Source organism: Gymnoscopelus microlampas (genome assembly GCF_963454915.1).
Source record: "Gymnoscopelus microlampas genome assembly, chromosome: 16".
Classification (NCBI taxonomy): Eukaryota; Metazoa; Chordata; class Actinopteri; order Myctophiformes; family Myctophidae; genus Gymnoscopelus; species Gymnoscopelus microlampas.
In genome coordinates this window covers 37,971,463-37,993,962 of record NC_139953.1, presented here as the reverse complement: position 1 = coordinate 37,993,962, position 22,500 = coordinate 37,971,463, and the positions used below count along the sequence as shown (strand labels likewise).

At 43.1% G+C, this 22,500-nt stretch overlaps 1 protein-coding gene across 1 annotated transcript in view; it reads right to left on the bottom strand.

Moving 5' to 3' along the window:
- galnt14 (UDP-N-acetyl-alpha-D-galactosamine:polypeptide N-acetylgalactosaminyltransferase 14 (GalNAc-T14)) overlaps positions 1–22,500 on the bottom strand; it is a 166,739-nt gene that overhangs the window by 57,237 nt on the left and 87,002 nt on the right. The window contains exons 3-5 of the mRNA XM_084083203.1: positions 20,540–20,638; positions 4,762–4,829; positions 2,382–2,447 (exon numbers count right to left, since the gene is read on the bottom strand). Of these exons, the coding sequence (XP_083939329.1) occupies positions 2,382–2,447; positions 4,762–4,829; positions 20,540–20,638 (233 nt within the window). The remainder of the gene's footprint in view (positions 1–2,381; positions 2,448–4,761; positions 4,830–20,539; positions 20,639–22,500) is intronic.

Below are 22,500 nucleotides of genomic sequence, written 5' to 3'. Positions count from 1 at the left end.
ACTTTGGAATAATGGGCCGTGGGTCTAATGTCTTTGATGGCACCTCTAATGTATGAGACCACCACTGAGCCAGCGTACCAGCACAGAGGGGGATTTGCAGTGTAACAAGTACTGTATATCACGGCAGTTTAAACTGATCCATCCATCCATCCATCCATGAAGCCATCCCTCTATCCATCCTAGCTCGTACATCTTCTATTTTTGAAAGTACTTGAAAAAATATCGAAAATGTTGAATAATAATTTGGATTTTTTTTTTAACCCCAAATCTTCTCTTCTGGGGGTCCCTGGCACAAAATATTTTCAGATGGGGGTCCGCAAGGATATACGTTACGTATCAATTTGGGGGTCCGCGGCACGTAAAAGATTGAGAACCACTGGTCTATGCTGGTGACGTAACTCTCTCTCTCTCTCTATGAGTCTGGGTTTATCACCAGACGCATTTCTTTTATTAACCCATTGAGACCTGGAACCTGGTGTCATTTTTAGATTTGAGCTAAAAAGCATTATTTTACACTTTGGCTATTCAAAAATAGCAGATCTACAAGCTCGTAGCGCGGCACCGAGTGCTGCGCTACGAGCTTGTAGATCTGCTATTTTTGAAAAATCGTGAAAATGTGTGCAAATCTTTGAATATTTATATTTTTAAAGCGAAAATGTTTAACTCAAATCTTTGCTTCTGGGGGTCCCTGCAACAAAATATTTTGATGGGGGTCCGCGGCCAAATACATATACATTTTGGGGGTCCTTCACATGAAAAAGATTGAGCACCACTGATATAGAAACATACGTTTTTCAGAATACTGTTGGGATTTAGGAGAATCGGCTTCAGGTCTCAATGAGACAGGGAAGCCAGCCATCCATCCATCCATCCATCTATCTATCCATCATATACCCTCTCTGTCCTTCTCTTGCCCTCCTCCCTCTCTCTTCTATCTTTCCATCTCTCCATCCATCCTATCCTTTCAGCCCCCCCCCACCCCTCCCCCCCCTCCACCCCCAACCTCACTCTTTCTCTCGGTCAGTGAAGGAGAAATCAATGGAGAGCTCTTAGAGCCTTTGTCAGACATGGACACAGCCTTTTAACGCAGCCGTCACACTCCAGGGAGAGGTGTGTGTGTGTGTGTGTGTGTGTGTGTGTGTGTGTGTGTGTGTGTGTGTGTGTGTGTGTGTGTGTGTGTGTGTGTGTGTGTGCACGCGTGTGTGCGTGTCTGTGTGTGCGCGTGCGTGCGTGCGTGCGTGCGTGCGTGTGTGTGTGTGTGTGTGAGTGAGAGAGAAGGAGAGATTGTGTGCATATGCATGGGTGTGTGTGTGTGTGTGTGTGTGTGTGTGTGTGTGTGTGTGTGTGTGTGTGTGTGTGTGTGTGTGTGTGTGAGTGTAGGTGTGTGCGTGTAGGTGTGTAGTGCGTGTGTATGCATGGCGGTGACATTGTAAGAGCACCGTTCAGCCAATTAAAAATCCCATTTCATCCTCAATAAGGCTTTATTTTCCGGATGGATAGGCGCGCGCACACACACACACACACACACACACACACACACACACACACACACACACACACACACACACACACACACACACACACACACACACACACACACACACACACACACACACACACACACACACACACACACACACACACACACACACACACACACACACACACAGCAGGGCAGGCTGACTTTGAGCAGGGGAGAACGTTCCAAAAGCTCTGCATCGATAACACTAAACTTCCCCTTGAGACCACACTCACAGCTGTGTGTGTGTGTGTGTGTGTGTGTGTGTGTGTGTGTGTGTGTGTGTGTGTGTGTGTGTGTGTGTGTGTGTGTTAGTTAATGAGTGTGTATCAGATCACAGGCTCTTAACAGCCTGCTGTTTGTAGTCACATTAAAAAGATAATCAATCCCGAGGCCTCGAGCCATTACCTATTACCCATCTGAACTCATGAACCCAGTGTGTGTGTGTGTGTGTGTGTGTGTGTGTGTGTGTGTGTGTGTGTGTGTGTGTGTGTGTGTGTGTGTGTGTGTGTGTGTACGTGTGTACGTGTGTGTGTGTGTGTGTGTGTGTGTGTGTGTGTGTGTGTGTGTGTATGATGACTGCAAGAGCAGATTAGAGTGAGGATAGCTGTGAATGGCCACATCAGGTGCCACCAGGTATACCAAACTATGATGGTTATCTCCCCAGTCAGAAGCAAGACTAAACGCCAATACATGCTGGATGTTTCAGTCTTACATGTGAGCAGCTAAGTGTTCGCTCACTCACTCACTCACACACTCACACTCACACACACACACACACACACACACACACACACACACACACACACACACACACACACACACACACACACACACACACACACACAGTGTTCTACAGTACCTTCTCTCTGGTTGTTACGGAGACATGTGACTTTGGGCAGCGAGGTGAGCAGCTGGCAGTCCTTTTCTACCACACACACACACACACACACACACAAACAAACAGAAGAACAACAAATCATCTGAACATGGGACAAATACTGTAGGTTTGATAGAATAGGTCATTTTGATGGACAATACCCCATTCATTGAGAATAAAACTAACAAAATAACAAAAACTAGAGTTGAAAAAACCCAAACATTTTAGTTAATTGAAATAAAAACAAAAACAAGGCTTTAATAAAAATGATATACAGAAAATGTTCTTGGTTTGAGTCTCAGTCAATATTTCATATAAATAATTTAGTTGTGCCAGTTTTGTTGTCAAGAATTGTCGGAAATCTTAAAACAATTGTGACAATATCCGTTTATAAAATGCATGGGAAGTTTGCAGAAATTTAAACTACATTTGCTCATGAAAAATAAATAATCTTTCAGCGGATATTTAGTTACGACAACATTGAGCTGACAAGGCAGTTTTGTGTTCATGTGTAGTATTTATTCCATTTGGGAAAATCATGATCTCTTGAAAGCATTAACTGAAGTTAGCAGGCTGACTCAACAGAGACTAGAAATCGACTCAGTCAGACCTCTCATGCATTTCCAGGGAAACGGAGATAACATTAGCAAAATGTTTTTTTGTTTGTTTTGTTTTCAAGAGCGAATTGCACCACAACATGAATACATTTTGATTATGTTTAATTTTGTCGGAACCGTTGTATAATTGCAAATATTACACTCGAGGGTGTGCTTTACCGTCATTAATCCATTAAGATCGGGAACGCATCTGTCTAACCACATAAACCATTATTTTATACTTTGGCTATTAAAAAAATAGCAGATCTACAAGCTCGTAGCGCGGCACTCGGTGCCGCGCTACGAGTAGATCTGCTATTTTTGAAAAATCTTGAAAATGAGTGCAAATCTTTGAATATATATATTTCTAAAGTGAACATTTGTTACTCAAATCTTTGCTTCTGGGGGTCCCTGGAACAAAACATTTTGAGATGGGGGTCGATGGCCAAATACATCTCATTTTGGGGGTCCTTGACATGAAAAAGTTTGAGCACCACTGATATAGCAACATTAGGAAAAAACAGTTTCAGAAAAAATACATTTGTAGAATCGGCCTCAGGTCTTAATGGGTTAATGGCACTTGACGGATCCTTATGGAAGTCGGCGCGAGCACCTCGTTCCTGACCACATCACTTTAGTGCCAGTATTGATGGTGAAGCACACCCTCGAGTGTAATATGTCTTTTGAAACACAACAAACAATGAACAGTATTACTTTCAGCTGCAGTTTAACCTGTCAAAAGGGTTTATTCAGTGGGATAAAATACAACACTAAACTTAGCGGGGCTCCAGTGAAGCGGCTCAGTGGCCAACAGTATTAAGACTGTGGTTGTATTGGTCAGCTCCAGTGTTACCAGATTCTGCGCGAGAAATAAACAACCAAGATAAACACTGAGCCTTTTGCAGTGTAGATTGGGGGTCCCAAAGGTTCAAGAATAGTAAGCGTCCATTTTTGGACCCCTGGTGGGCACCGGACCAGTCTTTGGGAAACGCTGTGTTTGGCAGCATCAGTTCAATGTGTAGCATTATTTTAGGCATATCCCTTTGTATCTATCTTTATCAGAGCTGAGCTTTAGACAGATTTGGAGGCATTGGCTACACTGCAAGCCGGCGATGGCTGTAAGCAGCGGTTTAAGGGTCTTACGCTGGAAACCCACCAAAAACAGCGTCGGCGTCGCCCACGTGCTTCATTGTGCGCACAGGTTTGCACGCGACTGTGTGAGAACTACTGATTTAGAAGGCATTTGTAAAATCCGCCTCAGGTCTGCAAATAATCTCGGGACCCCCTCAAAATCATGTCCCGACCCTCGGTTTGAGAACCACTAGTATATATATATATATAGGGTTTTAAGTGGTTAAATCCGTCAACTGTTCACCATTAACACTAACAATTGTGTTGCTTTACCCGCTGTGACCACAGCTGCGGCAGAGATCATTGTTTCGGCCCAGTGAGGCCATGACACACCTCATTACTGTCCTCTGTGAGGCGGAATGGACGCATCTTTTCATTGGTGTCCATTGTAAAGCAACAGGCCCGGCTGACGCTGTGGAGACACAGCTGCTGCTGCAGCCTGTACGCCTGCATTCACACATCCCTCTGTCTGTGACCCGGAATATCTGGATCATCCCTGACCCGGAATGGGCACACGCCGCTGTGTGTGTGTGTGTGTGTGTGTGTGTGTGTGTGTGTGTGTGTGTGTGTGTGTGTGTGTGTGTGTGTGTGTGTGTGTGTGTGTGTGTGTGTGTGTGTGTGTGCGCGCTTCTCACCATCATCACTGAAGTCGTCCACCAGAATGATCTCATGGATCAGATGGACCGGAGTCCTGTTCAACACACTGAGAGAGAGAGAGAGAGAGAGAGAGAGAGAGAGAGAGAGAGAGAGAGAGAGAGAGAGAGGAGATAACATATTGTCAACAAATACATACTGTGCATATTATGCCGAAAAACACACTCACAGGCTATTGAGATGAAAAATAATAGAACAAAACATATTTTCTCTTTTTCTGGACTGTGCATTGTCATTATGAAAACAAACTGAAAACAAACAAATGACTGTTCCACCCTCCCACACACACACACACACACACACACACACACACACACACACACACACACACACACACACACACACACACACACACACACACACACACACACACACACACACACACACACACACACACACACACACACACACACACACACACACACACACACACACACAAACAAGAAACACCTACTCTTTCACGCTCATGCACCCCTACACACGCACGCACTCGCACGCACGCACGCACGCACGCACGCACGCACGCACGCACGCACGCACGCACACACACACGTACAGTGTGATGAGTACATTATAAATGGGCTACAGCTCATATGAAACAGCATATTGAAAATGTCAGGTAGAGTTGTTATGAAAATGTATGATGGCTCCTCTCTGTAACTATTTCATTAAAATAGACAGATGGAAAAATTATTGGAAAAATGTGTGTGTGTGTGTGTGTGTGTGTGTGTGTGTGTGTGTGTGTGTGTGTGTGTGTGTGTGTGTGTGTGTGTGCGTGTGCATGTGTGTTTGCCCATAAAATGAAAAAATATGTTTTGTTTTGTTCTATTATTTTTCATCTCAAAAGCCTGTGAGTTCATCCCTCCTGAATGAAAAAACTGCATCTCCACCAACGCATGGGAAGAGAAGGATGAATGGAGGCATAAAGGAATGAAAGAATGGAGGGATAAAGGGACGGAGTGATGGAAGTTAGAGGGAAGGAAGCAAACCAAGGGGAAAGAATGGCTGAATGCGAGGAGTTAAAGAAGCGAGGGAGGGAGAGAAAGAGGGAGCAATACAGGAAGGAAAGAGGAAGGGAAAGAAAGAGGGAGACAGGAAGATAGAGAGAAAACCAGGTTGATAAAGACAGACAGACAGACATATATTTCACTTTTTACTCCACTACAATTATTATTTGAAAATAGACGATCTACAAGCTCACAGCGCGTCTCGATTGCACAACGCGTCGCTCGCGTTGTGAGCTTGTAGATCTGCTACTTTCAATGTGTTTTTATACGTATTGAACTTGTGATAGATAGATAGATAGATAGATAGATAGATAGATAGATAGATAGATAGATAGATAGATAGATAGATAGATAGATAGATAGATAGATAGATAGAGTGGGATGATAGGGAACAATGCTGGGTTTTGTTTTTGGTCAAGTCAAACGGATTTACAAGCACTCGTCTCAAACAGTTTAACAGCCTCTCACCGGGTGCACGGTTCAGAAAGAGTTCCCATAAAACGAAAAACATCACCAGCCACTCAATTAAAGTCCTTTTAGGTTCTTTTATTATCAGGCACGGGCAGCAAGCGGTAAATGGGAAGCGTTTCGGCTGGAGCCTTTCTCAGCGTATAATGCAAGGATTTGTTGCCTTCCTCAGCGTATAATCCAAGAATGATACGAGGCTCCGGCCTGTTTGTCGCTCGCTGCCCACGCCTGATAATAAAACACCCTAAAAGCACTTTAAAGTGATGAGTGCTGGTGCTGGTGATCCGTTCGGTTTGTTTCTGGTCGCCCCGGCTGTAGACTCTTTCACATCTGATTTGCTGTGAAGAATGGACATGGACAACCAGCATAACAAGCAGAAAGGTTTGCAAAAACATTCCCTCCTCCTGTTGCAATCGGACGCCATCCTCTCCAAGCCCCGCCAGCCCTCTTGGTGAGCAGTGGTGGAAAGTAACTACAATAGTACATGTACTCGAGTACTGTGCTTAAGTACAAATGTGAGGTATATTTCACTTTACTGGAGTATTTTTCTCCACTACATCTCGCCACGATGCGACGCGTTGTGAGCTTGTAGATCTGCTATTTTCAAGTTTTTTTTAAATACATATTGAACTTGTGAAATGGGACATTCAGCATAATGAGTACTATTACTTTTGGTACTTTAAGTGCATTTTGATGCCAATACGTTTGTGCTTTTACTCAAGTACATTTTGAACATCAAGCCGCCTCATGCTATAGAAACAGGAGATAGGCTCCTGCCTCATGGCTCAGTAAGGCATACTTACTTATTGGTTTTTAAATCGTTAAATGGAAATGCACCCATTTGTCTGCAATGCTTTCAGGGTATGTGCTCCGGCATGACCCTAGACCCTCTGACACTGGTCTCCTGCCTCTTCCAGAGGCTAGAACAACAAGGCCTGGAGAAGCTGCCTTTGGCTCTTATGGTCCTATAGCCTTTGGAACAGGCTGCAGAAGGATCTGTAGGTCTCTGAGTCTGTGGACATTTCAAAAAGAAATCTTAAGAAGACACCTTTGTAACAACTTTTACTTACTGTTTATGTTTTTGCATTATGCTTAACTTTAATTTATTTTAGATGTATATTTACGTATTTTTTAATGCATTCTTTTATTTGTCTTTTTAATCTTTAAAACCTCTTCTGTGAAGCACATGGAACTGCTCTTGATGTATGAAATGTGCTATACAAATAAAGATTGATTGATTGATTGATTGAAAGTTCAAGCTGTCTGTCTGTCTGTCTGTCTGTCTGTCTGTCTGTCTGTCTGTCTGTCTGTCTGTCTGTCCGTCTGTCCGTCTGTCCGTCTGTCCGTCTGTCTGTCTAGTTGTGTGCAAATGTGTGCATATCTTTGAATATATATATATTATGTTTTAAAGCAAAACATTTTTGAGCATAAAAGTTGGAGCACCACTGATACTGTATAGCAACATATAGGATTTAGAAACATTTTTTAGATATGTATTTGGCCGCAGACCCCATCTCAAAGATTTGCATACATTTTCAAGAGTTAAACAAAAATTGCAGATATGCAAGCTCATAGCGCGGCACGCGTGCCGCGCTATGAGCTTGTAGATCTGCTATTTTTGAATAGCCAAAGATCTTAAAATGACACAGATGCTTTCCAAGATTGAATGGGTTAAGTGCTGTTGTCAATAAAGCACTGCTGAATGAAATTGGAAAGCAAGGAGTGAGTGAGTGAGTGAGTGAGGAGGGAGAGATACAGTAGACGGATGGAAAGATGGAGGTGGTGAGGGGGCTGTGAAGCATGCCTGGACCCTTGGGCACCGCGGACCCCTTCAGATAGTGGAATTGATGGGATGGGACGGAGCTGTGGTAACGGACGAGTGAAGCAGAGACGAATGGGGTGAAGCCACATGAAAGTGTGAAGGATGAGGGGTTGGGGAGGAGAGACAGAAGTATAGGGGACAAGAGAGAGGAGGGAGGGAATATTAGAGGGAGAGAGAGAGACAGATAGAGACAGACAGAGACAGAGATAGAGACAGAGAGACAGAGAGAGAGACAGAGAGAAAGAGAGAGAGAATTTGAATTTAGAAAATTCCTTTATTAACTTACTACAGAATACAACAAATCAGCAAAAATAGATTACCGTGCCCAATATTAATAAGAAATAATATACAATATTACACAAACCAGAGGGTTCACAGACAAGGGTCATCAACCCCTGGGCTTGTGATGGACATTTTCCTCAAACTATTATATTTTTGCCAAGGACATACAAAATGAGTGGTAAATAATATTATCATAAATAAAATACTAACGCATACCAGTCCAGTGGACACGATGGAGAACATAATGCTGTGTTTTTAAAGAGTGGTTAGTCCTCATCCCTTTGAACTTTATCTTATTTTATCAAGATAGTAAGTAGGAAAGCTGAGAGGGAAGGCGTAAGATGGAGCAATTTGTAACCCATTTTCAAAAATTGCTTTAAAAGTCAGTTATTATGTCCATGGCCATCTCTGCACGTTTGTCTACTTTCTTCTTCACTTTCTAAATCAAAGTGATGGCTTTGAACTTTTCAAAGCATTAAAGACAATCAGAGACGGTGAGAGGAATTGTCATATTGACATCATCCACGAGTCATTACTCATAAGCTTAAAACACTCAGACATAATCTTTCCAGGAGAGAGAGAGAGAGAGAGAGAGAGAGAGAGAGAGAGAGAGAGAGAGAGAGAGAGAGAGAGAGAGAGAGAGAGAGAGCGCGATGACAAAGAGAGCGAGAGAGCGAGATAGAGAGAGAGATGACAAAGAGAGCAAGAGAGAGAGAGAGCGAGCGAGCGAGCAAGAGAGAGAGAGACATACATGACAGGTGAGTAAGGGAGACAAATAACCCTTCATGACCCGGTTGAACAGAGGGGTTAACAGGAGAGATGGAGAGATGAGATGGAGGGAGGGAGGGAGAGAGAGAGAGAGGCAGGGGACTGAAAGACGGAGAGAGAGTAGAAGGCACGAGATCGATCTCAGCATCTATCCATCTATCAATCTATCCATCTATCCATCTATCCATCTATCTCACACACACTAACCACTCTCTCACTCTCTGCCTCAAATGCAATCTCCATTTCTCTCTCTCTCTCTCTCTCTCTCTCTCTCTCTCTCTCTCTCTCAAGCACATACACACGCACACGCACACACACACGCACACGCACACGCACACACACACACACACACACACACACACACACACACACACACACACACACACACACACACACACACACACACACACACACACACACACCAAGTTCCCATTCCTTGGTTTAGAGACCAGTAGCAGAAAGGCTTAACCTCTGTCCCCTCAGGCATGCTGAGAGAGAAGCTATATTCAGCAGAGGTAAAATATTATCATGGACATTACCTCCTGCTGCACTCTGACAGCAGAGACCTGTGTCTCCACTGCAGAGCAAGTCATTTATACAATGATACGTATCCATTTGAGGAATGGAAAGACTTCTATCTTTACCGTTACCTTTTAAATCCAATCCCTTTCAACTATTGTTGCTATATCAGTGGTGCTCAAACTTTTTCTTGTCAAAGACCCCCCAAAATTATATGTTTTTGGCCGCCGATACCCCATCAAAATATGTTGCTCCAGGGACCCCCAGAAGCAATGATTTGAGTATGAAATGTTGTATCAAACAAATATACTGTATGTATTCAAAGATGTGCACAAATGTTCAAGATTTTTCAAAAAAATAGCTGATCTACAAGCAGATCTGATATTTTTGAATAGCCAAAGTATAAAAATAATGGTTACTGCTAAAATGTAAAATGACACAGATGCGCGCATCATTCAGTATTCCTGAAACATGCAGAGTTTCACACTCTGAAATTGTCACCCTATTGTCAAGCAGGGACTGAGTTCACGCCATCCGTCATTGATACCTCGTATCACATCAAAAGACACATTGGAGTCAAAATATTGGTCCTGTGCCACAGTAAAGAATATTCTTTTTGGCAACATACTGATCTGACACAATGGAAACAACACAGAAACCAGTCGAGATGGCTCAGTCAAAATGCTAAATTGACATTCAGCATGGCTAACGGGGATCTGAATAAATAATGAATAATAAATAATAAAAAGAACATCATTTACTTGGGTCAGCTAATAAGTTCTGCATCGTTACTGTCATGTCCAGTAGTGTAACTGAAATGTATGGGATAATGGGAACATTCCTTAATGTTTGATTAAAACCCGGTGTGCTTTTCAAAAACGACTCCGTTGGGAGTCGATTCAATTTAACTTCTAGTCTCGAGAAGTTTCAAGGCACTCGCTTAGTTTTTCTTTTTCTTTTATGAAGCTTTCTCGCTCTATATGTCCTGTTCATACCCCCACTCCCCTCTCAATCTATCTCTCTGAGTGAATGTAGAGCTGGCCGTTATTCCAAATCTTAACTTGCAATTTCTCTCTCTCTCTCTCTCTCTCTCTCTCTCTCTCTCTCTCTCTTCACAGCAGTGTAGCCTTTTCTCGAAAAAGGAAAAACCTGATTCAGCCGCTCAATATGTCCAGACAGACGAGACTGCTGATCTAGGATGCTAATATATCTTCGCTAAGTAAACGCTCCGTCTCATCATTGCTGATCTAGCATGTTGAATCTCTATGGTCTGTAAATTCTAGTCTAATCACTGCTAATCTAGGATATTAACCCATTCAGTCCGGGAACGCATTTGTATCATTTTAAGATTTCTTTGGCTATGCAAAAATAGCAGATATACAAGTTCATAGTGCGGCACGAGTGAGATTTTGGCAAATCTTTGAATATATGTTTTAAAGCAAACATGTTTAACTCCGATCTGTGCTTCTGGGGGGTCCCTGGAAGAACACATTTTGAGATGGGGGTCCGCGGCCAAATACATATCATTTTGGCACTTGGTGCCGCGCTATGAGCTTGTATAGCTGATACATATTTATAAAGAAATAAAAAAATGACACAGATGTGTTCCCGGTCTTAATGGATTAAGTGTGTGTGCTCAATAAATGTAGCGTGGTCACTGCTGATCCCTGATGTGATATTATGTCTGTATACTCAGTAAATACACCTTCATTCTTGCTGATCTACTGAAATTGTTGTGTCACATACACTACTTTTTAAGGGGGAATTCTACCAAGCAAGGCACATTTCCCCTTTAGAACAATGAAGTCTGAAAATTAACTCATACACTATAACAATGCTCTGTAAATATTTGTTTTGGTCTGATTTGGTCCATAAAAAGTCTAGTACAGTATGTATGCCCTTTTTCATAGTTTGGCTATTCGAAAATAGACGATCTACAAGTCGGCTATTTTAAAAAAAAGTTTGAAAGTTTGAAAGATTTGAGTACTTTTACTTTGGTACTTTAAAGACGGGGTGCCGTGATTTTCAGTGATTCCCCCCCCCCCCCCCCCCCCCCCCTAAATCATGATCATCAGGTATTATGGTTATACTAGGAGGAAGATTTTTTTCAAAAAAGTGTACAGAAAGTGTTAAAATTATGTTTTTATGTGGACATGCCTCCAGTTCATTAAGTATACCTGGTTCTCGCCTCAGTACCTCCTCCACCACCTTAGCACCACCCACCTGTCCTAGTCCCTCCTCCTCATGCCCACACCTGTTGTCTTATGATAATGAGGCGGAGGGTATACTTTTACTGTGTCATTAAAGTGCTGTATTTCTATTGGCACGTTTGACCCTCAAGGTTTCAGCCTCCAGGAAGAAACTCAAAATAGTCTTTTAGGCTTAATGAAGTTCTATCAACCTCATAGACATATGAAAAACAGAAAAAGTGCAAAACCATGGCACCACCTCTTTAAGTATATTTTGATGCCAATACTTTTGTACTTTTACTCAGGTAAAGTTTTGAATATAGGACTTTTACTTGTAACAGGGTGTTTCTACACGGTGTCATTGTTATTTTTACAGTAAAAATGTATCCGAGTACTTCTTCCACCACTGATGCGTGCTTGCTTTGTGTTGTTTTACTGCTTGCTCAGTCACTTCTCTTTGGCTGTGTGGGGCTGCATTTCAGCAAAGAGGAGGTCGGTCACTGAAGTGTGCAAATTCTACAGCCTGTCAATACGTTGTGACTGATCAGCTGGAGGAGAACTGATCTGGGTACAGCAGGTCTACAGGCTCAGTGAAACAGAAGATGCTGAGTTGGTGCTGATCTAGACAAAGCTGTTTCTACGCTCCTGATAGCAGCTGTCTGCTGAGCAAGTTATAAAAACATCAGTTAATTCACGTGAACCCTATAGCGTCCCCTTTCTGGGCGTGTCATAATAGGGCGAACATTCTGCAAAAAATAGTTAACACTATAATATCTATAAGTGCAATGTGTTGCAATGCTACAACGGTGGTTAGCTCAGCCCTGATGACACCAAAGTGTAGTGTAGTGTACCTTTTTTAATTTCTGACCTTAGAAGAATTGTGGACCCCCATCTCAAAATATTGTTCCAGGGACCCCCAGAAGCAAAGATTTGAGTTAAAAATGTTTGAAAAAAAGTATTTATATTCAAAGATTTGCACACATTTTCAAGATTTTTCAAAAATACCAGATCTACAAGCTCATAGCTTTGAGCTTGTAGATCTGCTATTTTTGAACATAACAGTTAAAGTGGTTAAAATGATTGTGACGCTATATTAACTACTTTTGCTGGGGACCCCCGGTATTCCCCCCCAAGGACCCCACTTTGAGAACCAATGCGTATACAGGCTACAAGTATTTACTGTTCTCTATCACCCCCCCCTGTTATTCCCCCGCTATTTCCCTCCACTCTATCTCTCTTCTTCACTCATTTTCTTCATCGTTTCACCTTTCCACTGGAGCATTGGTTCTCAGAGATGCATCCGAGCACACATGCGCGCACACACACACACACAGGATCGGGATCACACGGCTAAACCCATCGAGACCAACTATGTCCTCAAAATCGGTCGCTATCTCGATCTTATTGCTTCTCATCCCTCCATCCCCACTTTCCTTTGACTTCTCCATCTCTCCCTCCCTCTCTCTTTACTCCATTGGTTCTCAAAGTGGGGTCCGGGGACCCCAAGGGGTCACAATCATTTACCCCCTTTATCCATATTTTATACTTTGGCTATTCAAAAATAGCAGATCTACAAGCTCATAGCGCGGCACCGAGTGCCGCGCTATGAGCTTGTAGATCTGCTATTTTTGTAAAATCTTGAAAATTCATGCAAGCTTTGAATAATATATTTTTTTAAAGCGAACATTTGTATCTCAAATCTTTGCTTCTGGGGGCCTCTGGAACAAAATATTTTGAGACGGGGGTCCGCGGCCAAATACACATCATTTAGGGGGTCCTTGACATGAAAAAGTTTGAGAACCACTGCTTTACTCCATCTCTCTCGGTCTCTCTATCTCCGTTTTGTTATCTCTCCCCCTGCAGAGGGCTAGTGGCTGACGGAGGAGATGAGATCAATAGTTGGATGAGAGCTTGATTAAATATCGACGGAGGCCCATGGCTCCACCATGACAACAGTCTCTTTGATCGCAAGACGGAAAAACATTCAAACTGCTTTGTAAAAAAGTAAAAAATAAAACGTATTAGTTGGTCCTCGTCTCCCCAAAGTCCTTAAGAAAACAACTTAAAAATCTATCTGTGAAACGGAAAAATTAAAGTTCGATCAGTTGCGGTTGTGGTCTACACTGTAGACAAACGTTCTAGCCCTTAGCTGAGAGATTCTTTTTGGGGCGGTGTAACCGCCCCCTATAAGTGGGTTTTGGACACTGACCAATCCTGCACCGTGATTGGCCAATAGTCTACAACGCAGTCTACACCCCTAACCCTTCCACAGTCAATGCAAATCTATACTTTTGCAAAGTCAGCCAATCACATTACAGCTAGTGTCATCACCACTAGCTGTAATGTGATTGGCTGACTTTGCAAATTCAGGACTGTGATTGGCTAGCGAAACACATGACACATGTGCAGCCCTATGAATAGCAGTATGGACTTAAAAAAAAGTTATCCTTTTTTTTAAGTGAGTCATGTTGTGATGACCACACACCACCCACTTCACACTGGGTGTGATTTTTTTTTTGTGATCTTTTTCCCCTCTACACCATACCTCGTTGCCAAAAATAGCCTATCTTGTCCCTTTTATGCCCATATATGGAGATCCCTGATGTCATCTGTATATATGCCCATATATGGGCATGCCCCCTTTTGTGTCCATATATGGAGCTGACTGATTTGTTTGATGCCATGACGATTAGACAACACACACATATTTATGATTTGGATCATACACGAGATAAATATTCTATGACTTTTCAAAGGTTAGTGAAACCACTTGAGAATCGCTGCCAGTGGCCGTGGCAAAATGATGTTTTATTTCTGGCAATTTTAATTACAGACACATGAAAAGACACATGAAAAGAACGACAAGTTGGAGGAGGATTAACTTTTTCTTTTTGTACTTGAGCAACTCTGTTTACTTGAGAAAACGCATTCTGACCTGTAGACAGAATGCTGAACAGCAAAAAAAGGAGGGTGAGCAAGAGTGAGAAAGAGAAGGAGTGAATCAAAGATTGTGATTAAGATGAAATGGGGACGAGGCAAAGAGGTGCAGCAAGAGAGAGAGAGAGAGAGAGAAAGAGAGAGAGAATGAGCGTAATTTATCAGTAAACTGTCATTGCTGTTGCTGTGGGGGACAGTGTGTGTGTGTGCGTGCGTGCTGCGTGTGTGCGTGCATGTGTGTTTGTTGTCGGAGCCTGAAGCAGAGCAGAACTTGTCTTCCGCAGCCTGAGGGAAGACAAGATTATACTCTCTCTTTCCCTGTATCTGGTGTAACTCCACCTGTTCTCTTTCTCCCTTCTGCATCTGTCTCCTTTCTTTTAACCCCCCCCCCCACCCCCGCCACCCCAAACTTCTTCTCTAATGCAGTTTATCTCTTATTCTCTGTTTCTCTCAGGCATCAAAGTTCCATATTCCTGACAGTCGTAGAAGCAGCATGGGATCCACTGCCACACGAACACAAATGACACAAATAAAATGGAGAAGAGAAAAAAACCTGTGAGAATACTATTACTAGTAACGATAACAAAACCACAAACATACATTTAATTAGTCTACCTATTAAATTGCCAGGTGCCCAAACGTGCCACCAGTACCACTGTATCAACATGCCAGGTATTCACCATGGTCTTCATCATTCTTACCCTAATCTTTGTCGACTTTTATATTGCAGACTACAGTATTTTAAATGTAAGCATTAGTGCTAGTGACAGGCGTAGTGACAGCCAGCAAAATACATGCAGAAACCTTGTACCTTATAATGGACACTGCTTATTTATCATGATGCAGTTCGGTTAATCGCTACATAAATAAGGAAACGTCTGTCCCCAAAACCTGTCCTCAAAATCTCTGTTCTGCCCGGTTCTCCTCAGTGGCTGGAGATCTGAATTTGCTCATGGGCATTGACCATTAGCATATGCACAAAATAACGACGACACCTGGATTCAACAGACCACTGGACTTCATTGCTCGAACGGAGGAATCAGTCGCATAATACTTCAGAAATAAGCCTTTGATAGCTTCTCCTCCTCATGAAAGTGTTTGGTTTTGTGCGGCCCCAAAGCTTTTTATTAGCGTTTTCATGTGGATTAGCTCAAACAGCTTAAACATCAACTTCTCATGGTTGTGGGAGAGCACATCCCCGTGCTACAGAGCAGAGCGTCGGGTCCGGGGACCCCCGCGAAGCATTCGCTGGGGGTGTGACCTGCCTCCATGCTGCACACATAACTGAAAGTCTGCCCAATATTTTGAGTGCGCACATCCCCGGGTATGGACTATAATAATAATGATAACAATAATGCTGATATCTATTGGCTCTGTTGCTATTTTCAAACATCAAACAACTAAATGTCAACAAGGTCAAAATGACCTCGTTGACATTTGTGAAACCACACCTGACAACCCTCAGTGATTAGCAACCATCAGGGGATCAATCATAGTGGAGATACATATTCGGTGACTACTTGAAAAGGTAAGATAATCGCAAAATCCTGGCAGAGGGACCACAAGCTTGAAACAAGTCTGGCAGTGAATGAGTTAAGGTAGACCAGTAATTCTACACAGAGCTAATGTGACACCAACTCATAGCCCCTGTCTCAACGAGCAGTCACATTACTCATACCAATATCAAATATCTCCATTATGCAACTATAAAGTACAAAGTTATATACATTGTTGGTTAGTAATGGATCAATGTTTCTTTGTTACTTCAACATTTAAGCCACAATTTGACATACATTGTGGGTGGTTGGTAATGAATATGGTATTGAATATATTGGAAGGGGTCCTTGGGGCCAAAAAGGTTTGGGACTATTGCTGTACAGCACCCATTTCTGTCTGTTTTGGCATTTCTCTATGCTCCTACCACTTTATATGGTCGATGTCCATTACAGCAACATGACTCTTATTTTTAGAAGCCAAGATGCCTGTTTTGCCACAAACACAGTGAAATTCAACATTGTCCTCCCCCCCATTATTCATGTCCCTGGGTTATGTACTGTAGGGACAATCTAAATGGAACCACAACTCCAGTCTCCCTTCCCCATTGTCTCATCATCCAGCCATTGAGATTGGTACTCTCCACTCACAAAAGGGCCATTTTTCTCACCTTCAGAGCTAAACCAACAGTATTCGCATTCAAAGAGTTCTGGATTCATATATATATATATTTTTATCTGATACTATCAATGATTCTGAGAGCTTGGAGTGTCTCTTTTTTGGAATGAGACTTTTTTGTGTTGACATACATTGTGGGTGGTTGGTATCTATAATAAAGGAACCATATGTCCTGGTTTGAAATCACATTAGTTCTGTATTTCATATCAGGTATTACAATGCACCAATAATACATTGCACCTCAACAAGTCTGGTTTTAGTCATTACCTGGTAGACGTACACGCACGGTCACACACACACACACACACACACACACACACACACACACACACACACACACACACACGTGCACACAGCCAGAGGGAACAAGGAGCACTGAGACACAGATTGTCTTTTAATTGGTTGAAGACTGCAGCACTTTGAGAAGAGCTGAAGACACACAGGCGCGCGCGCACACACACACACACACACACACACACACACACACACACACACACACACACACACACACACACACACACACACACACACACACACACACACACACACACCGCGTACTCTGTAAAGATACATGGCTGGTCTCTGCTGTAATATAATGAGCCGAATTCCAGTCAACACACAGACAGGTATCCCCCCGGTCTTTCTCTCTCTTTCTCTCTCTGTCCGTGTGTGTGTGTGTGTGTGTGTGTGTGTGTGTGTGTGTGTGTGTGTGTGTGTGTGTGTGTGTGTGTGTGTGTGTATAATGTGTGCATGCGTGGTCAGCATGTGTGTGTGTGTGTGTGTGTGTGTGTGTGTAATTATCTGAATGTATGTTTAACTGGGTCAAGTCATGCTATTTGATAAAAGAGACTGCATCACAACCAGGTCAGTGCTGTTCAGTAAACCAGGTTCTCGGGGGGGATTGGCCGTCTGAACGTAGAAACCAAGTGGTGAGAACTTGGAGTGGTACTGTACTCCTTCCACTGTGATATGTTTCTTTAATACATTGAGACCTGAAGCCGATTCTACATGTCTCCTAAATCTCAAGAGTATTCTGAAAAACCTATGTTTCTATATCAGTGGTGCTCATTCTTTTTCATGCCAAGGACCCCCAAAATTATATGTATTTGGCCGCGGACCCCCATCAAAATATTTTGTTCCAGGGACCCCCAGAAGCAAAGATTTGAGTTAAAACGGTTTGCTTTAAAAAAATATATATATTCAAAGATTTGCACAGATTTTCACGATTTAAAAAAAATAGCAGATCTACAAGCTCGTAGCGCGGCACTTGGTGCCGCGCTATGAGCTTGTATATCTGCTATTTTTGAATAGCCCAAAGTGCAAAATAATGCTTTTTAGCTCAAATCTAAAAATGACACAGTTCCAGGTCTGGGTTAATACATTTTCAATTATAGGACGCCCTCTCTCCAGGTTTTGCAAAGAAGATGTGTGTACTGTGTTACCACATTGATATCATAACATGTCTCTATACAGATCCTAGACCAGTGAGCGTTTCTTTTAACCACTTGAACCGTAATCTCTCAAATCTCTCGAAACAGACCCCGTAGTGGATAAGTGGACCCGGGCCAAAACGCGACCGGGGCAAACTGGACCGGGTCCGAAACAAACCGAGGATAATTCAAGTGTATTAGACCCGGTCCGACCCGTGTCTCTTGACCCGTACTGGACTCATTTATTGCTAAAATCACCGTGGTATTCAGATTAGCCATGTGTGTCAGTCACCTCCTGCTCGGCTGCCCCCCCCCCCCCCCCCCGCCCCAATTAGAGTAATCACAGATGAGCTGCGTTGTTGTGTGTGTTCTGCTCTGTGTTGCAGACATACAGAGAACATTTTTGCCGACTTTATACCGCCCGTCCCCGCAGATAATGTCCATAAACATGCTCCACACAGCTCAGGGACGTGCACAGATAGACTCTAGGTGGTGCTAGAGCACCTTCCCTTTGCCCTCTTGACCAGAAGTGCCCTTTTGAAAAAAAGAAAAAAAACGTTTTTTTCCCCCAGTTTTTTTTGTTTACACCAGGGGTCTTCAACAGGGGGTCCGGGACCCCTAGGGGGTCCTCAGAGTTACTACAGGGGGTCCGCTAAATCTTTATGTGATATGATTTTTCTTTTTATCATAACCACTCGAAACCTAGCATCCCTTTTCTGAGGAGAACTTTAGCCAAAAATAGCCGATCTACAAGCCCACAACGCCTCGCGCTGCGAGGCGTTGTGGGCTTGTAGATCGGCTATTTTTGGCAAAGAGGTATAGGTGTAGAGGGAAAAAAGAGCAGACCAAGTAAACAAAAAAAAAGTATAATTTACTTGAGCACCTGCCCCTCAAAATGTCTGTGCACGCCACTGCACACAGTCGACGTTCAAACTTGCATCTTCCCGGTGGCTTTTGTTTGCCTTTCACCTGCTAAAAAAACCCTCCGTTGCGTTAAGCAGCAGTGCAGTGCGCTTGAGATTGGCTGCGTTTCAATCGGCTGTTAACAATAAACGGGGCTCATTCAATATGCGAGAACAGAAAATATGGACCCTCTAGTTAGTCTATGCTAATAGGCTTCTCTTTTCGCTTTAAACCAAATCTCTTTGCCGAAAATAGCCGGTCTACAAACTCACATCGTGTCGTAAAGGCGCCGCGTTGTGGGATTGTGTAGCTCTGGTATTTTTGCCACTACTTTTGCTATATTATACTACTATGTCTGTAATACTACGACAAAATATGCATTTGCACAGCTATTGATTTGACCTGACATGATGGTGTCAAGTCAATGAAAATAAAAGTCAGTGTGAGGTCTAGAGCAGTGGTCCGGGGACCACCAGTGGTCCTTGAGGGGGTTCCAGGGGGTCCCCAGCCAAATTAATAGTTAGGAACCAAATTGACCCTTATGTGGCTGTAACTCTGAGAGTGTTCAAATGGAACCATTTTGTACACTCTCAGAGTTAAATGAACACTAATGATGATGATACAGTGTAGATTGGGACCCCCAAGAAATCAAAATGGTCGAGTCCCTGGCATATCTTTTCAAATGGGGGGTCCGTGGGCTAATACGTGTCAATTTGGGGGTCCTTGACACGAAAAAGGTTGAAAACCACTGGTCTAGAGGACTGACCTTGCTCCTGGTTCTTGTCTACAGTATGTCTGTGGTCAGAACACAGTCTAAGGAAAGCCATATCGTCTCTGTCGGGGTGGAAACCTCATGTGTCCAAAAACTGTTACTTTTCAGGATTCAAATTCAAAAATAGCAAAAGTAAGCAGATCTACAAGCTCAAAGGATCTGCTATACTTTTGATGCTTTTGTTTGATGCTGTAGTGTGATCAAGTAGGGCGTTGGTTTACGGGGAGGGAAAATACCCCCACATAAAGTTAGAATATGGAGATAAGAGGTTTCTGCACCAACAGCAACGATATGCAAATGTTATGAAGCCACAGGCTGCAGGAAACCATGGAGATGACATCACTAATGTGTTAGTTCGCCGTATCCATTACTGTGTCCAGTGTGTGCGTGTGCGTGTGTGTGCGTGTGCGTGTGCGTGTGTGTGTGTGTGTGTGTGTGTGTGTGTGTGTGTGTGTGTGTGTGTGTGTGTGTGTGTGTGTGTGTGTGTTACCTGCGGACGGTGCGCAGCAGAGTGGACCGAGCCTCGTTGTAGAAGGTGATGATGATGGCGGTGGGAGGAAGATCTGAGTCATAGTGGAGAGTGGTGCACCTAGAGAGAGAGAGAGAGAGAGAGAGAGAGAGAGAGAGAGAGAGAGAGAGAGAGAGAGAGAGGAAGGGTCAGTGCTGCAGATGGATTGTTCAGATCCAGAGAAGGAGTGGGCAGGGTTGGTCAGCCTGTTTACACATCGTCATGGTCACACTGTCTGTCACCATAACAACACTGTTAACTCCACAGAGAGAGAGAGAGATGTACTAAAGCAGGGGTCTTCAACCTTTTCAGGCCAAGGAGCCCCTAGCTGAGAGAGAGATTGAAGCAGGGACCCCCTCTATATTGTATAAAATTGTGTTTCAGCTAAACTTTTGCTGCTCTTTTTTCCCTCTACACCTATAACTCATTGCCAAAAATAGCCAATCTACTTGTAGATCTGCTATTTTTGGCTAAAGTTCTCCTCAAAAAAGGGATACTAGGGTTCAAGTGGTTACGGTAAAAAAAAAAATCATATCACACAAAGATTTGGCGGACCCCCTGTAGTAACACTGAGGACCCCCTAGGGGTCCCGCACCCCCTGTTGAAGAGCCCTGCTAAAGCAAGAAGAGAGAAACATCCAGAAATGAGGCTATAAGAGTCTCTGAGCTCCGCTGGCGGCTCTTAGAAGTCTGTCCTTATATAGGCTACACACAACTGGAAAAGACCAAATCAGTGAGGTTCATCCTGGAAAGTTTATATTTTCGACCTGATGGTGGCGCTACAGGATAGGTCATGGAGTCACCCAAGGTAGTTGTTCTCCAGGGAGTGTGAATTTGTGCAGCTAAGCTTTCACAGCAGGCCGCCCATTAGATCTTAAGATTGCTATGGAAGCGGAAAGGTCATGTGATCACCACAATCAGTGGGGTTCCCATGGCAATCTGACATTTTGAGATATCATGGGACCAGCAGGGGTGGAAAAAGTACTCAAATGCTTAAGTAAAAGTATTGATACTGCAATGTAGAAGGACTCTGTTCCAAGTAAAAGTCTGGAATTCAAAATGTACTTAAAGGAGAGTTCCAGTCATTTTAGGTATTTGCTTTGATGTGTCGCTAATCACTCACCAACATACCAGGGGCAGTTGACTTTTTTCATAGAAGCCCCTGTTGTCCATTGTGGAGACCCCTTCCACTGGCTTAATGGAGAAATGTGGATAAACGAAAATCGCCTATTTTAGCAGCTCCAAAGTTTGTTATTTTTCACTAATCCTCATTATGCAGTGTCCTGACACTCAAACATGCACTGAATGTCCCTTATGAGCTGCCGTGCCAATAATTTTGTACTTTCACTCAAGTGAATTTATAATTCCGGACTCTTACTTGTAACAGAGTATTTCTATTTTGCAGTATTGATACCTTTACTTAAGTAACACATTTGAGTACTTTTTCCACCACTGGGTAAATGTGGGTAAACCTGACCCACATCAACAGCTTTGTGTTGTTTTACTGAGCGAGCCTATAGGATCAGAGGTCAACCTTTACCTAAACCCTGGTTCTAACTCACCCTTGACCTTTGACCCCGTGTATCAGAACCCTTAAACAGACACTTGTAGATCTGAGGACCTACGAGAATGACCTCAACCTTATTACAACACACACACACACACACACACACACACACACACACACACACACACACACACACACACACACACACACACACACACACACACACACACACACACACACACACACACACACACACACCTCTTGTTATTCCTCTCACGCAGACAGACAGGGTGACGGAGCAGACCTGTCCCAACATGAATTATAGATGATCGCTCATTAAAATAAAAAAGAGCTGTATGTGTGTGTGTGTGTGTGTGTGTGTGTGTGTGTGTGTGTGTGTGTGTGTGTGTGTGTGTGTGTGTGTGTGTGTGTGTGTG